Here is a 17,500-nt window from a genome sequence, read left to right on the forward strand (position 1 = left end):
CACACTGAAAGACAAACTAGGGACTTTTTCCATTATTGCCAGACACACTGCACCACTGGAAAAAAAAAGGGGGAGTTTTCATCACTGCGAGACATAACAATAGACAAAAATAGGGATTTTCCCATCACTGCCAGTGACACTGGAACACAAGGGGAAAAAATGTGGGAGTTTTTCATCACTGCCAGACATAATGATAGACATAAAAAGGGGTTTTCCCATCAGTGCCAGAGATACTGCAAGACAGAAAAAAAGGGGAGCTTTTTCATCCTTGTCAGACGTAATGATAGACATAAAGAAGCGATTTTTTTTAAAATCATTGCCATACATATTGGAACACAGGGGAATAAAGGGAGTTTTTCATCGCTGCCAGACATACTGGTAGACATAAAAAGGGATTTTTTTCCATCAGTGTCAGAGACACTGCAAAACAGAATATTGGGGACTTTCTTTTCATTACTGCCAGACATACCGGCAGACAAAATAGGGATTTTTTTTCCATCAGTCAGAGACACTGCAAAACAGAGACAGTGGAACATGAAAAAAGGAAATCTCATGTTGTTTTTCGTCAGTGCCAGAGATATGCAATACAAAAAAGAGGAGTTTTTCATTACTGCCAGACATACTGATAGACAAAATAGGGATTTTTTTCTATCAGGGCCAGAGACAGTGCAACACGGAAAACAGTTGTTGGTGGTTGTTGTTTTGTTGTTGTTGTTGTTGTTGTTGTTTTTGTTTTTTGGTGTTTGTTGTTTTGTTTTTTTTGTTGTTTTGTTGTTGTTGTTTTTTTTGGGGGGGTCATATTTTCATCCAGTCAGAACTGAAATACAGAAAAAACCTGTTGTTGCTATTTTCAGATTTCTTTTTTAATCACTGGTAAAGCGATTTTTTCCACCAGTGCCAGAGATACTGCAAGACAGGAAAAAAAGAGGAGTTTTTTCATCACTGCCAGACATAATGATAATGATAGACAAAATATGGATCATTATTTTTAACAAGGCCAGAGACATGCAAGACAGAAAATTGGGGATTACTGCCAGACATACTATAAGACAAAATAGGAATGTTTTCCATTCAGAGTCGGAGACAGTGGAACATGAGAAAGGGGGATCTTCTCATATTTTTGTCCGTCACTGCCAGAGATATACAATACATAAAAAAGGTGTGTTTTTTATTACTGTCAGACATACTGACAGAAATGAAAAGGGATTTTTTCCATCAGCGACAGACACTGCACGACAGAAAAATGGGGAGTTATTCATTACTGCCAGACATTACGATAGCCATAAAGGATTTTTTCATCAGTGCCAGAGATACTGGAACACAAGAAAAAGGGGAGTTCTTCAGCACTGCCAGACTTAATGATGGACATGAAAAAGGTTTTTTTTTCATCACTGTCATACACACTGATACATTAAAAAAAGGGGGGGATTTTTTACCATCATTGCCAGAGATACTAGAAGGCATAAAAGGGAATTTTCTGACAGACAGGAAAAAAATTCTGGATTTTTTCCTGTCATGTAAAAGATACTGGAAGACAGAAAAAAAATATATTCTTTTGGAAAATTTGTTTTTACATCAGATACTGGAAGACATAGAAAGGGGATTTTTCCCATCATTGCCAGGGATATTAGTAGACAGAAGAAAACACTTTTTGCATACTTGTCCCAGTCAATGCTGGAGACACTGGAAGACAGAGAAAAATGATTTTTTTTTCGATAGCACTAGTTCCACTTTCAAGAAGGTGTAAATGCGTGAGGATTGATATATATACCCCATCTGTTTTTGTTTGTTTGTTTGTTTTTAAAAGAAATAAATAGATAAAAGTGCAGGTGCCAGAGGGTGTTAGATTGTTGTACCGCTTTAAAGTCATCGCTTAAAGGTGTTTGTTTTGTTTTTTCTAAAACTTCCACTGGTTATTTCATTGTCTGATATCAAACACTGTGAATCGATATTTTCTTAGATTAAACACACACACACACACACACACACACACACACACACACACACACACACAGGGAGAGAGAGAGAGAACACACGCACGCACGCACGCACGCACACACACACACACACACACACACACACACACACACACACACACACACACAAAACACGCACGCACGCACGCACGCACACACAGACACACAGATAAACACACACACACACACACACACACACACACACACACACACACACACACACACAAACATGAGCGAACAGTGACTTTTTCTCCTCCCCATCAGCTTCCCCCCTACCTCCCCCCCCCAACCCCCCCGTACCCCCCACCCCCACCCTCTCCTCGTCCAATATCACTAAGAATGAACAGACCTCTTAAACCAAAGAACGGACAAACGATCGCCGTGTCACTGAGCTGTACAGGGAACAACCACCAAAGAACATTAAAACACTTCCTTCCCCCCCCCCCCCCCCCACAGCCACACCACCACGCCTTACCTCCAAGGTCGATTATTTCTTCACTGTTTTAGTCACCCACCACAACATTCTCCTTCTCTTCTTCTTCTTCTTCTTCTTCGTCTTCTGCTTCTTCTTCTCTTCTTCTTTTTCTTCTTCTTCTTCTTCGTCTTTTGTATGTATTTGTGACTTTTCTTTGGAGAGAGAGAGAGAGAGTATAAACAGTGTTCATTAAACACTAAAACACACTGCCACGCCCCACACCTACCACCTCCCACCCCTAAAACCACCACGTCATTCTGTAACACCCCCCCAACCCCCTCCTTTTTTCCCCTGGAACATCACCACCGCAAGCCCGACTTCTTGATTCCGACCACATCATGAACAGAATGATAAAGAAACATTGCACAGACAGAAAGAAGAGAGAGACACAGAGAGAGAGAGAGGTAGTGAGAGAGACACAGTGAGAGAGACAGAGACACAAAGAGACAGACAGACAGAGACAGAGAGAGAGAGACAGAGAGAGAATGAAGGAGAAAGATCATTTCTTCACTGCTTTCATCACCAACCACAACAGAACGTTGACTGTTTGCATTAGAACTGTCCCCGCCTTCCTCCTGACCTTGTGAAGTTGGAAACCTGAAAAGGGGTTACCAAAAAGAGTCCTTCCCCCTTCCTTCCTACTCTGCAGTGGCTTGACAACCACGGTATTCAGCACACGATAAAAGGCCCTTAGGGAAATCACAACACACACACACACACACACACACACACACACACAATATATATATATATATATATATACACATACCCCCCCCCTTCCCCCACACACACACACACACAGTGTGACATAACATCATCGCCCAGGTGAACGGTGTCTGTTGTACAAACCCATTTTGGCTGAAGGGGAAAGTGCAAAGGAGAGAGAGAGAGAGAGAGGTATGTCTCTGTCTCTCTGTCTGTCTCTCTCTCTCTTTCTCACACACACACACACACACACACACACACACACACACACACACACATTCATCTTTAAATCTTAAACATTTTAGGATGTTTATCATCCATAAAATGTTCTTGTCAATATATGGGACTTTCATGTCTGTTGTTCACGGTTTTTGTTTGTTTTTTTGTTGCTGTTGTTTTGTTTTGTTTTTCGTGGGTGTGTTTTTTTACACGCATTCTGTGTTGAAAGGGACTCCGTGGCTGAATCGGATAGACGTCGTACCAATGACCCAGTGTTCACCAGTGATCAGGGTTCGAGGCCTCGTTTCAGCATGGTGCTGTGCCCTTGGCACTGTACTCTGAGTTGTTTCTCACACACCCCAGGTGTGAACGGATACCTCAATTCTGCTGGCCAAGGTTGAAGAGGACTGGGCCCCACCTTCCTGTGCCGACCCCCCCAAAACACAGTGGATATGATTTCACTGCCCTGACGGCCGATAAACGCTGTGCATGGAACATTTAACCTGGAACAATTTTTACCCTCTTTCCAAGCGGGGCGGGGAACAAAAACATGTTGTCCTTCTAAGACAGTGTGGATCCAGACCATCACTTTCATGCCAAATGACGAGGAAAAGAAGAAGAAAAAAAACAGAAAAAAAACATTCGTCGTCACACAAGATGCGATCCATACCAACCCTGGCGATACAGACTTCCGACAAAAAGACAATACCGATCAACCCCAATGTCAGCACAGTGTTAAATATCAACTATGAATCAAGTAAATAACCCATCCAGCCATCTAGAGTAGGCTACGAAAGATATTTGATCTCAACACAAATACATCTGACCAGAAAGAAAACTACAACTATAATAAGCAATCAAATAAATCAGTTCGGTTGTTTCATAAGTGCGATGAAACCATACATGTTTCTTTGACAAACGAAGTCAACAATAAAGTCAGTAAAATAAACAGTAACATTTGTCAAGCATTGACGACCATGGACTACAATTCGGTCAACGAAAGAAACAGTATTATTCAGTCAGTAAAATTACCCATATCGTTTAATCAACAATTCAGCAACCAATTTTATTCGGTCAAGTGATGAAACCAACAAAATTCAATCAAGGAATGCGTGTGTGTGTGTGTGTGTGTGTGTGTGTGTGTGTGTGTGTGTGTGTGTGCATGTGCGTGCGTGTGTGTGCGTGTATGTGTGTGTGTGTGTGTGTGTGTGTGTGTGTGTGTGTGTGTGTGTGTGTGTGTGTGTGTGTGTGTGTACGTGCGTGTCTGTCTGTCGACCTGCACGCACTCGCGCGCTTGTGTGCATTTTCATTTTTTTTTAGTTTTCCAAATCTCCATGCCCCCAGCTCCTTTGTTATGAACAAAAACCAGCCCAGACCCCACAAGCAGACACTGGCTTCATTCATGTTTTTGTTCGCTCCAAAGCTGTTCCAGAAAGGGCACTGCACTCTTCCTCCCAACCCTCCCCCTGTCGTCAGCTCGGATTTACAGTCACCACTTCAGTAGGTGTCCGTGTAAAGTTCACAGTAAACTAACTGGTGTGTGTGTGTGTGTCTGTGTGTGTATGTGTGTGTCTGTGTGTGTGTGTGTCTGTGTAGTTCCTCTCTGTGTGACTATTAAAAAAAACAAAAAAAAAAAAAAAAGAGTGGACGCTGTTGGAAGCACTGTCCAGAGAGCTTATCAGTCCGTGTGTAAACTAGCTGTGGTGTCTGCGGCTCTTCTCATGGAGTGATTATAAATTCCAAAAAACTCACGTGGACACTGTTTTGAAGCACTGGTCCTTCCAGGTTTTATCAGTCTGTGTGTGGGGGGGAGAGAGAGGGGGGTAGGGGTGAGGGGGATGAGTGGGGTGAGGGGGTGAGGGGTTCTCTCGGGTGATTAATGTCTTTTGCAAATTTTCCGATCTTCGACGTGACCGCAGATCTCTTTCTATGTCTGTCTGCCTCTCTGTCTCTGTCTGACTCTCTCTCTTTCTCTCTCTCAAGGAAGAGAGATGATGAAATATATCTCTCCTACAGTGTGTACTTCTTATCATTCGGTGTTTCCTGCTTCGATGAAACGTGCTTGCGTGCGTGCGTGTGTATGTCTGTGTGTGTGTGTGTGTGTGTGTGTGTGTGTGTGTGTGTGTGTGTGTGTGTGTGTGTGTGTGTGTGTGTGTATGCGTGCACGCTTGTGTGTATGTATTTGTATTTGTATTTCTCTTTTTTATCACAACAGATTTCTCTGTGTGAAATTCGGGCTGCTCTCCCCAGGGAGAGCGCATAGCTACACTACAGCGCCACCCATTTTTCCCCCTTTTTTTTGTTTTTCGTTGTTGTTGTTTTCCTGCATGCAGTTTTATTTGTTTTTCCATTCGATGTGGATTTTTCTACAGAATTTTGCTAGGGACAACCCTTTTGTTGCCGTGGGTTTTTTTACGTGCTGCACACGGGATCTCGGTTTATCGTCCCATCCGAATGAGTATCAATGTTCGCGCGCGCGTGGGTTTGTTTGAGTGTGCGTGCGTGCTTGAAACAGAGACAGACAGACAGACACAGACACAGACAGAGAGAGAGAGAGAGGCTTCAATGAGGTGCCAAAGCGTGCGGACAGACCCATATAAGCTGCAGCACATCTGCTGTTAAAAAAGAAAAAGATAGCAGATTCATGACTTTCCCTTAAACCCAACTCACTGATCAGGCTTACACACATACACACACACACACACGCGCGCGCGCGCGCGCGCGCACGCACGCACGCACACACACATCAGGGAGGCATGCTTTTCTTGGTTACCATCACGTCTTCCCTCTCTGTCTCTCTCTCTCTCTCTCTCTCTCTCTCTGTGCCCCGTTCACCAGTTGTTTTTTGTTGTGTTTTGCTTTCCCCCCCCCCCCCCCTGCTTTCTTTCTATATGTCTTTCTTTTACTTGCTGTTTATTTTCTGCATTCCATTCCTTTATATTTTGTCTTTCTCTTTTTTTTCCCCTTGTTTTCTTATTGATTTTCTTTATTTCTTTTCCCCTTTTTTTATAATTTCTTTTCCTCGCTTTCTTGTTTCATATTCTTTATTTCTCCCCCACCCCCCTCCATTTTTTTTTTTTATTATTTATTCATATTTTGCTTTCCGTTGTTTTGTTTTTTGGTGAGTTTTTTTGTTTTTGTTTTTTTGTTTTTTTTTTTGCTTTCATGTCTTCTTCTCTTTCTTCCTTTTTTTTTCTTCTTTTTTTCCCTCCTCTATTTCTTTTTCTTTTTCCTTCGTTTTCTTTTTCTTGCTTTCTTTTCGTTTTCCTTTTTTCTGTCCTTAATTTCTTCCCTTCTTTTCTTTTTTTTTTTACTTCTTTTTTTTTCTTTCTTTTTTTCTTTTTATCTTGCTTTCTTTTTTTTTCTTTCTGCAAACGTTTTGTTTTAACCATCGCCCTTCCCTGCGTCTGCAATATCTTTAGTCTCATGTTTCCCTGTTTGCGCTTGGTGCGGTCTGTCTTTATTTATCATTATTATCAGTAGTAGTTGTTGTAGAAGTAGTAGTAGTAGTATCCTTGTAGTTACAGACAATAGTACTAATATTAGAACAGATTTTCTCTTTTGTTTTTCTTTTTTTTATAATCCTTTTTTTTTCTTCTTTCTTTTTTTGGCGTCCTTCCTTTTCTCTCAGAATTTTTGTTTCTTTATTTCTTCCTTGTGCATATAAAGTATAATCAACACACACACACACACACACACACACACACACACACACACACACACACACACACACACACACACACACACACACACACACACACATTTACGGTGAATAGAAACGTGGAAGACAGTGTTAAACTTGACATCTGGCAAGAAACAATACCATGGGAAGATGGATTCCGTGTGTTGTCCTGTGATGTCAAGGCGACAGTTCATCAAATCTCTCTCTCTCTCTCTCTCTCTCTCTCTCTCTGATTCCGACTCTTTCTCTCTCTCTGATTCTGACACACACTCTCTCTTTCTCATTTTGGCTCTCTCTCTGACTCTCTCTCTCTCTGATTTTGACTCTCTCTCTCTCTCTCTGATTTTGACTCTCTCTCTCTGATTTTGAGTCTCTCTCTCTTATTGTGACTCTCTCTCTCTGATTTTGACTCTCTCTCTCTCTCTCTGATTTTGACTCTTTCTCTCTCTCTGATTTTGACTCTCTCTCTCTCTCACTTATGACAGAAGGCTGCAAGGTTCTGTCTGCACAATGCTGTCAGGGGTGAATGGACTGTTTGACTTGTGACAGAAGGCTGCAACATTCTGTCTGCACAATGCTGTCAGGGGTGAATGGACTGTTTGACTTGTGACAGAAGGCTGCAACATTCTGTCTGCACAATGCTGTCAGGGGTGAATGGACTGTTTGACTTGTGACAGAAGGCAGCAACATTCTGTCTGCACAATGCTGTCAGGGGTGAATGGACTGTTTGACTTGTGACAGAAGGCTGCAACATTCTGTGTGCACAATGCTCCCAGGTGTGAATGGACTGTTTGACTTGTGACAGAAGGCTGCAACATTCTGTCTGCACAATGCTGTCAGGTGTGAATGGACCTTTTTCACTTGTGACAGAAGGCTGCAAGGTTCTGTCTGCACAATGCTGTCAGGGGTGAATGGACTGTTTCACTTGTGACAGAAGGCTGCAAGGTTCTGTCTGCACATTGATGTCAGGTGTGAATGGACTGTTTCACTTGTGACAGAAGGCTGCAACATTCTGTCTGCACAATGCTGTCAGGGGTGAAAGGACTGTTTCACTTGTGACAGAAGGCTGCAACATTCTGTGTGCACAATGCTCCCAGGTGTGAATGGACTGTTTGACTTGTGACAGAAGGCTGCAAGATTCTGTCTGCACAATGCTGTCAGGGGTGAAAGGACTGTTTGACTTGTGACAGAAGGCTGCAAGATTCTGTCTGCACAATGCTCCCAGGTGTGAATGGACTGTTTGACTTGTGACAGAAGGCTGCAACATTCTGTCTGCACAATGCTGTCAGGGGTGAATGGACTGTTGGCTGCAACATTCTGTCTGCACAATGCTCCCAGGTGTGAAAGGACTGTTTGACTCGTGACAGAAGGCTGCAACATTCTGTCTGCACAATGCTGTCAGGGGTGAAAGGACTGTTTGACTCGTGACAGAAGGCTGCAACATTCTGTGTGCACAATGCTCCCAGGGGTGAATGGACTGTTTGACTTGTGACAGAAGGCTGCAACATTCTGTCTGCACAATGCTGTCAGGGGTGAATGGACTGTTGGCTGCAACATTCTGTCTGCACAATGCTGTCAGGGGTGAATGGACTGTTGGCTGCAACATTCTGTCTGCACAATGCTGTCAGGGGTGAATGGACTGTTGGCTGCAACATTCTGTCTGCACAATGCTGTCAGGGGTGAAAGGACTGTTTGACTCGTGACAGAAGGCTGCAACATTCTGTCTGCACAATGCTGTCAGGGGTGAAAGGACTGTTTGACTTGTGACAGAAGGCTGCAACATTCTGTCTGCACAATGCTCCCAGGGGTGAATGGACTGTTTGACTTGTGACAGAAGGCTGCAACATTCTGTCTGCACAATGCTGTCAGGGGTGAATGGACTGTTGGCTGCAACATTCTGTCTGCACAATGCTGTCAGGGGTGAATGGACTGTTGGCTGCAACATTCTGTCTGCACAATGCTGTCAGGGGTGAAAGGACTGTTTCACTTGTGACAGAAGGCTGCAACATTCTGTCTGCACAATTCTCCCAGGGGTGCAGGAGGGTCAAGTTTTGGAGTGGTTGGCTTTCGTTGTCGGTTATCTTGTGGCCACGTGTGGGGGATGGTCTCCCTTTCGTCCCCCCCCCCCCTTACCCCCACTCCACTCTCCACACTTCTCCCCCTTCCTATGAACCTCTCTCTCTCTCTCTCTCTCTCTCTCTCTCTCTCTCTCTATATATATATATATATATATATATATATATATATATATGGGGGGGGGGGGAGGGTCGACAACCGCTAGGACAGTGCGGCTATGTCGGTCTGTCACGTTCGTCCTGCGACTGAAACTATCAATGTTTTGTCTCCATTCCTGAGAAGAGTATCATGAAGGGTTACAAACATGACTTCACTACTACACGACACGAGTTCCCCATGGCAGGCTTTGGATTTGTGATCCAGCGATAAGCAGTGATCATTGTTTGAGCCCCTGTTTATTCTACATGGTGCTGTGCCCTTGGGAGAGAAAGATGCTTTGACATCATACCGAATCGGAGGTTCGAACCCTGACACTGGTGGACACTGGATCAATTGGCCAACACGCACACAGATGTTTCACTTTGATTAAAAGAAAGCAAGTGTGACAAAGATGATACACATACAAATTATTATGCAAGCAAGAGATAAAAATTATCATGCAAGTAAGAGAGAAAACAGGTGTGTGTTTTTTTAATCGCTCACTTATGTCAGTACATGCATTGAAAAAGTCGACATTTAAACCCTCACTCATGCACACAACGACATGACACAATCATCATAATGTTCTACAATGGAGTGGTGGGTCAGTGGTAACAAGGGCATAAGACACTGAGGGTACAGCGTTCAATCCTACGCTTACCAGAATTCTTCTACCGTCTCCCTTGAGTAGTGGTCTGGACGCTGATCTTTCGGATGAGACGACAGACTGAGGTCCCGTGAGCAGCATGCACTTTGCGCATGTTAACGAACCTAGGGCAACAAAAGGGGTGCTGGGGGCAAATTTCTGTAGAAAAATCCACTCTGGTAATGAAACAAATATACGTGAGCGCAGAAAAAAAACAACAACAAAAAACAACGGGTGGCGCTGCACAGCGGCGACGCGCTCTCCCCGGGGAGAGCTGCCTGAATCTTACATGGAGATACCTGTATACCTGTCGTAAGAAAGGGTGATACAATGCAACAGAATACAATAGAATATAGTAGAATAGAACTGGATAGAATAGAATAGAATAATACTACACTATACAGGAAATACAATAAAATATAATACAACGCAACGCAACACAACACAACACAACACAACACAAAGCAACACAACACAACACAAAGCAACACAACACAACACAAAGCAACACAACACAACACAAACAACACAAACACAACACAAACACAACACAAACACAAACACAACACAACACAACACAACACAACACAAACACAACACAACACAAACACAAACACAACACAAACACAACACAACACAACACAAACACAACACAAACACAACACAACACAACACAAACACAACACAACACAACACAACACAACACAAACACAACACAACACAACGCAAACACAAACACAACACAAACACAACACAACACAACACAAACACAACACAACACAACACAACACAACACAACACAACACAACACAACACAACACAAACACAAACACAACACAAACACAACACAAACACAACACTCACCAACAGCCAAAATGGCGATGGACTTCCGGAGCAGTTCAGGAGAGCCGCAGTCATCATAGATGGTATCGGCAATGTAGTCGGCGAGAGCGGCGGCGAAAACGGCGGTGCCGACCGGTTCGGCGGCGGCGATACGCATCCAGCAGTAGACGAAGCCGGCCAGAGGCCCGAAGGCCTCCGTGATGTAGGCGTACTCTACGCCATCCTTGCGTACCGACTCTCTCAGCTCCGCGAAGCACAAAGCCGCTGGAAGAGTCCGAGGAATGGTAATAGAATATTCATTCAGAATATTTAGATATTTATTAGTATGCAAGAATGGAGGATGAGCACTTGATGTTGTCGTTGACACTATTGCTGTCGTCGCTTTCATTATTGTTGTAATCATCATTGTCGTCGTCATCATCATCATCGTCATCGTCCTCGTCCTCGTCCTCCTCGTCCTCTTCCTCCTCCTCCTCCTCATCATCATCATCATCACCACCACCACTAACATCATCATCATCATCATCATCATCATCATCATCGTCACCACTATCATCATCATCACCATCATCATCACCATCATCATCATCATCACGACTATCATCATCACCACCATCATCATCATCTCATCACCATCATTATCACCATCATCATCACCATCACCATCATCACCATCACCATCATCATCATCATGAGCATTGGCGAGAAAGCAAAAGATAGCTGGTGAGTCTATAAAACTGACCCACGAAGAAAGTTTGTTAAAATGGCGCCAACTGTGGGTTGCGAAGCTATTTTGATTTTTGATTTTTTTAATGTAAATTGAGGGAGAGAAAGGCGGTGGAGAAAGGAGGTGTTTAGATGAGGCAGTACAGGCAGGGACTGGGGAGGGAGGGGTTTACAGTCTGGGATCACCATTGTGGAGAGAGGGCCAACAACACAACGAGCGAACCGAAGAACCAATAAAGGAACTAACGAGCGACACACACACACACACACACACACACACACACACACACACACACACACACACAGAGAGAGAGAGACAGAGAGAGAGGTGGGGTGAGGGGTAACTAACTGACCCATGGTGCTGAAGACTCCACACACACCCCAGATGACAAGAGACATGCCCACTGATCCCGCCCCGGCCAGCACACCCTTGGGAGACGTGAAGATACCCGGACCTGCACACACACACACCATGAATCAGTGTCATCTGTACCTGGATCTACACACACACACCATGAATCAGTGTCACCTGTACCTGGACCTACACACACACACACCATGAATCAGTGTCACCTGTACCCGGACCTACACACACACACACACACACCATGAATCAGTGTCACCTGTACCGGACCGACACACACACACACGCCATGAATCAGCGCCATCTGTACCTGGACCTACACACACACCATGAATCAGTGTCATCTGTACCCGGACCTACACACACACACACACCATGAATCAGTGTCATCTGTACCGGGACCTACACACACACACCATGAATCAGTGTCATCTGTACCCGGACCTACACACCCACACCATGAATCAGTGTCATCTGTACCCAGACCTACACACACACCATGAATCAGCGCCATCTGTACCTGGACCTACACACACACCATGAATCAGTGTCATCTGTACCCGGACCTACACACACACACACACACACACCATGAATCAGTGTCATCTGTACCGGGACCTACACACACACACACCATGAATCAGTGTCATCTGTACCTGGACCTACACACCCACACCATGAATCAGTGTCACCTGCACCCGGACCTACACACACACACACCATGAATCAGTGTCACCTGTACCCGGACCTACACACACACACACCATGAATCAGTGTCATCTGTACCCAGACCTACACACACACACACCATGAATCAGTGTCACCTGTACCCGGACCTACACACACACACCATGAATCAGTGTCATCTGTACCCGGACCTACACACACACACCATGAATCAGTGTCATCTGTACCTGGACCTACACACACACACACCATGAATCAGTGTCACCTGTACCCGGACCTACACACACACCATGAATCAGTGTCACCTGTACCCGGACCTACACACACACACCATGAATCAGTGTCACCTGTACCTGGACCTACACACACACACCATGAATCAGTGTCATCTGTACCCGGACCTACACACACACACCATGAATCAGTGTCATCTGTACCTGGACCTACACACACACACACCATGAATCAGTGTCACCTGTACCCGGACCTACACACACACACACACCATGAATCAGTGTCATCTGTATCCGGACCTACACACACACACCATGAATCAGTGTCATCTGTACCCGGACCTACACACACACACCATGAATCAGTGTCATCTGTACCTGGACCTACACACACACACCATGAATCAGTGTCATCTGTACCTGGACCTACACACACACACACACCATGAATCAGTGTCATCTGTACCCGGACCTACACACACACACCATGAATCAGTGTCATCTGTACCCGGACTTGCACACACACACACCATGAATCAGTGTCACCTGTACCTGGACCTACACACCCACACCATGAATCAGTGTCATCTGTACCTGGACCTACACACACACACACACACACACACACACACACACACACACACACCATGAATCAGTGTCATCTGTAACCGGACCTACACACACACACACCATGAATCAGTGTCATCTGTAATCAGACCTACACACACACACCATGAATCAGTGTCATCTGTACCTGGACCTACACACCCACACCATGAATCAGTGTCATCTGTACCCTGGACCTACACACCCACACCATGAATCAGTGTCATCTGTACCCTGGACCTACACACACACACCATGAATCAGTGTCATCTGTACCTGGACCTACACACACACACACACCATGAATCAGTGTCATCTGTAACCAGACCTACACACACACACCATGAATCAGTGTCATCTGTACCCGGACCTACACACACACACCATGAATCAGTGTCATCTGTACCCGGACCTACACACACACCATGAATCAGTGTCATCTGTAACCGGACCTACACACACACACCATGAATCAGTGTCATCTGTACCTGGACCTACACACACACCATGAATCAGTGTCATCTGTAACCGGACCTACACACACACACACACACCATGAATCAGTGTCATCTGTAACCGGACCTACACACACACACCATGAATCAGTGACATCTGTAACCGGACCTACACTCATCCAGAATATATCAATATCATCAATGCCATCTATAACAACCCTTACCGACGATAGTGTTGACGATCAGGGATTGATTGATTGATTGATAAGCAAATTGAGAGCTGCATAATCAATGGTTTCTCCGTTGCAATGGGAAATCACTTGCAGCTTAGTCTTTTGTGAAGGACTATGACTCTCAAACTAGGATGCAAAATTGTCACTGGCTCTTAGTGTTGCAGCCTTGGGAAGCTAGCTGGCCTTTTGGAACCATCCCAACGCCGACTGTCCTGAAACTCTCTTGGCCGAGAGAGTGGGGATGTAACTTGGGCAGGACACTCTCCACTATAATCAAATTCTAGCCCTGATAGTCGGGACAGCAGTTGCCTCCTCTGCTGTTCTGATGGTCATAGTCGGACACGACTGACTATCATAATAATAATAATAATAATGGATACTTATATAGCACACTATCCAGAAATCTGCTCTAAGTGCTTTACAAAAACGCTTTTGTTAACATAAAACATTATATCTATGTTACATACCCACACCAAAATGTGACTACACACACACACGCACACACACACACACACACACACACACACTGCATACATACATTTTAACATACATGTGTATCTAACAGCTACCCTATCACATACGCACACATAGGCAGGCACAAACTTACATATACACACGCACACACAATACACATTCATATACATGCATGTAGTTATGTACACATACATATGTATACACACATAGTCAAGCACAGCTAACGCAAAGGAACTGGACCTGCCACAATTGAACTTGTTGCTGAGGGAAAAGGTGAGTTTTGAGACGAGATTTAAAAGATGCGAGGGAATCAGAATAACGGAGGTTATCAGGGAGCCGCTTGTTCCACGTCTTTGCCGATTGAAAAGAAAACGATCTGTGTCCATAGGTCTTACTTGTGACGTGAGGTATCCTGAGAAGTCGAGTATCAGAGGAAGAACGGAGCTGGCGAGACGGGGTATAGATATGGAGGAGTTCAGAAAGATACTATCATACAATACAATTTGATGTTTTAAAATGGCAGATGAAGCCCTGACCAATGATGGTGTTCAGGATGAGGGACCCCCCGTACAGCAGCCCGATCTCCTTGCCCACACCAGTGTGGGCCTTGTCCTTGCCGTCCTTGGCCTCGCCCTTGGCCTTGACCTTGGCCTTGCACTGCTTAGGTCCCGAGGACACGTGGTCCCAGAACGTCTGCAGCCCGTCCGGAACCCTGGTCCTCCAGGTCTTGCCTGTGGACATGGCGACAAGGCGTTGGGTTGGGTTGGGTTGGGCTGGGTTGGGTCGTGTTGTGTTGTGTTGTGCTGTATTATGATAAAGTATCATGATATAATACAGTATTGTCGTATTGTATTGTGTTGTACTGCATTGCATTGCGATGCTGTCTAATAATATAGTATCATGACATAATACAGTATTGTATTGTATTGTATTGTATTGTCGTGAGTTGTATTGCATCGTGCTGTGTTGCATTGCATTGCATTGCATTGCATTGTTGTTTTGTATTGCACTGCACTGCATTGCATTGTATTACCTTGCGTCTCGTTGCGATGTATAGCATTGCATTGCATTGCATTGTACTGCATTGTAATATAACACTATAATATGATACACAGCTGTTGTATTGCATTGTATCGTATTGTATTGTACTGCACTGCAATTTGTCACAACAGATTTCTCTGTGTGAGAATCGGGCTGGTCTCCTCGAGGAGAGCACGTCGCTACAGTGGCCAGCCTACCTTCTTTTTTTTCTTTCTTCTGTTTTTTTTTAACCTGCAAGTATATTTGTTTTCCAGTCAAAACGACTTTTCTACAAAATTGTGCAACCCCTTTGTTGCCGTGGGTTCTTTAACGTGTGCTAATCCACGCTGCAAAAGAGTCCCTCGGTTTATCGTTTCATCTGAATGACTAGCATCCAGACCACCACTCATGGTCTAGTGGAGAAAGAGGAAATACTGGTGATTGTGGGATTCGAACCAGCGCGCTCAGAGTCCCTCGCTTCCTGGGGACGGACGCGCTACCAAGAGGCCACGATTGTGTGTGGAGAAAAGCACTTGGGCAGAGAAATAAATGTACATATTACAGACAGTCTAGATATGTTGTCGTTTCTTTGTATACATAGAAATCTACTTCATATTTACCAGACACATGTGGGATCAGTTTCTTTGATAAGTTCAGATGAAGAAATCAAATGTTACGCCACGTGAAACATGAATGTGCAAAGAGTATACTGCGTTAGTCATTGGATAGGAATTTCGTTTCATCGTGGAATGTGCAAAGTATGCTGGATTTACATATTGAAGATATGCACCTGAAAATTCACGTTGCATAAGATATGTTTTTGATTACTGCAATTTTATTAGCTGGAACTGAAAATATGCAGTCGAAATCAAACAAGTTTATGAAATTAGGAAATGTTGTTTGATTTTTGTTCGATAACTTTCTCGAACTTTGCTGTTCCATATTCATACGAATCGGGCATGATGTTTGCAACATTGTTGTCAACCTCCATTTTCTCCTGTTACTTCAAGATTCATCATAACCTGAAACTTGAGATGAACGGTGGAAGTGAGGGTTGGGGTGTGGAGGGGACTGAAGTGGAACCATGTGTTGTGTGTGTGTGGGGGGGTGGTGGTGGTGGTGAGTGGATGAGTGCGTGTGCGTGCGTGTGTGTAATATGTTGGAAAATTTATACATTTGTCATTGTCAGTAGAGAGCAAAACACACTTGTCATTGTCAGTAGAGAGCAAAACACACTTGTCATTGTCAGTAGAGAGCAAAACACACTTGTCACTGTCAGTAGAGAGCAAAACTCACTTGTCATTGTCAGTAGAGAGCAAAACACACTTGTCATTGTCAGTAGAGAGTAAAACACTTGTCATTGTCAGTAGAGAGTAAAACACTTGTCATTGTCAGTAGAGAGTAAAACACTTGTCATTGTCAGTAGAGAGTAAAACACTTGTCATTGTCAGTAGAGAGAAAAACACACTTGTCATTGTCAGTAGAGAGTAAAACACTTGTCATTGTCAGTAGAGAGTAAAACACTTGTCATTGTCAGTAGAGAGTAAAACACTTGTCATTGTCAGTAGAGAGAAAAACACACTTGTCATTGTCAATGGAGAGCAAAACACACTTGTCATTGTCAATGGAGAGCAAAACACACTGTCATTGTCAATAGAGAGCAAAACACACTTGTCACTGTCAGTAGAGAGCAAAACACACTTGTCATTGTCAGTAGAGAGCAAAACACACTTGTCATTGTCAATGGAGAGCAAAACACACTTGTCATTGTCAATGGAGAGCAAAACACACTGTCATTGTCAATAGAGAGCAAAACACACTTGTCATTGTCAATGGAGAGCAAAACACACTTGTCATTGTCAGTAGAGAGCAAAACACACTTGTCACTGTCAATAGAGAGTAAAACACACTGTCATTGTCAGTAGAGAGCAAAGCACACTGT

At 44.0% G+C, this 17,500-nt stretch overlaps 2 protein-coding genes across 3 annotated transcripts in view; one reads left to right on the plus strand and one right to left on the minus strand.

Moving 5' to 3' along the window:
• LOC143285548 (uncharacterized) overlaps positions 1-17,500 on the plus strand; it is a 288,677-nt gene that overhangs the window by 89,330 nt on the left and 181,847 nt on the right. The window lies entirely within an intron of this gene.
• The window catches only part of LOC143285542 (uncharacterized), a 50,201-nt gene that overhangs the window by 25,518 nt on the left and 7,183 nt on the right, over positions 1-17,500 (minus strand). For both annotated transcript variants that reach the window (XM_076592905.1, XM_076592904.1), the window contains exons 2-4: positions 15,075-15,269; positions 11,840-11,941; positions 10,782-11,024 (exon numbers count right to left, since the gene is read on the minus strand). In XM_076592905.1, the coding sequence (XP_076449020.1) occupies positions 10,782-11,024; positions 11,840-11,941; positions 15,075-15,269 (540 nt within the window). The remainder of the gene's footprint in view (positions 1-10,781; positions 11,025-11,839; positions 11,942-15,074; positions 15,270-17,500) is intronic.

Source organism: Babylonia areolata, chromosome 9 (genome assembly GCF_041734735.1).
Source record: "Babylonia areolata isolate BAREFJ2019XMU chromosome 9, ASM4173473v1, whole genome shotgun sequence".
Taxonomy (NCBI): Eukaryota; Metazoa; Mollusca; class Gastropoda; order Neogastropoda; family Buccinidae; genus Babylonia; species Babylonia areolata.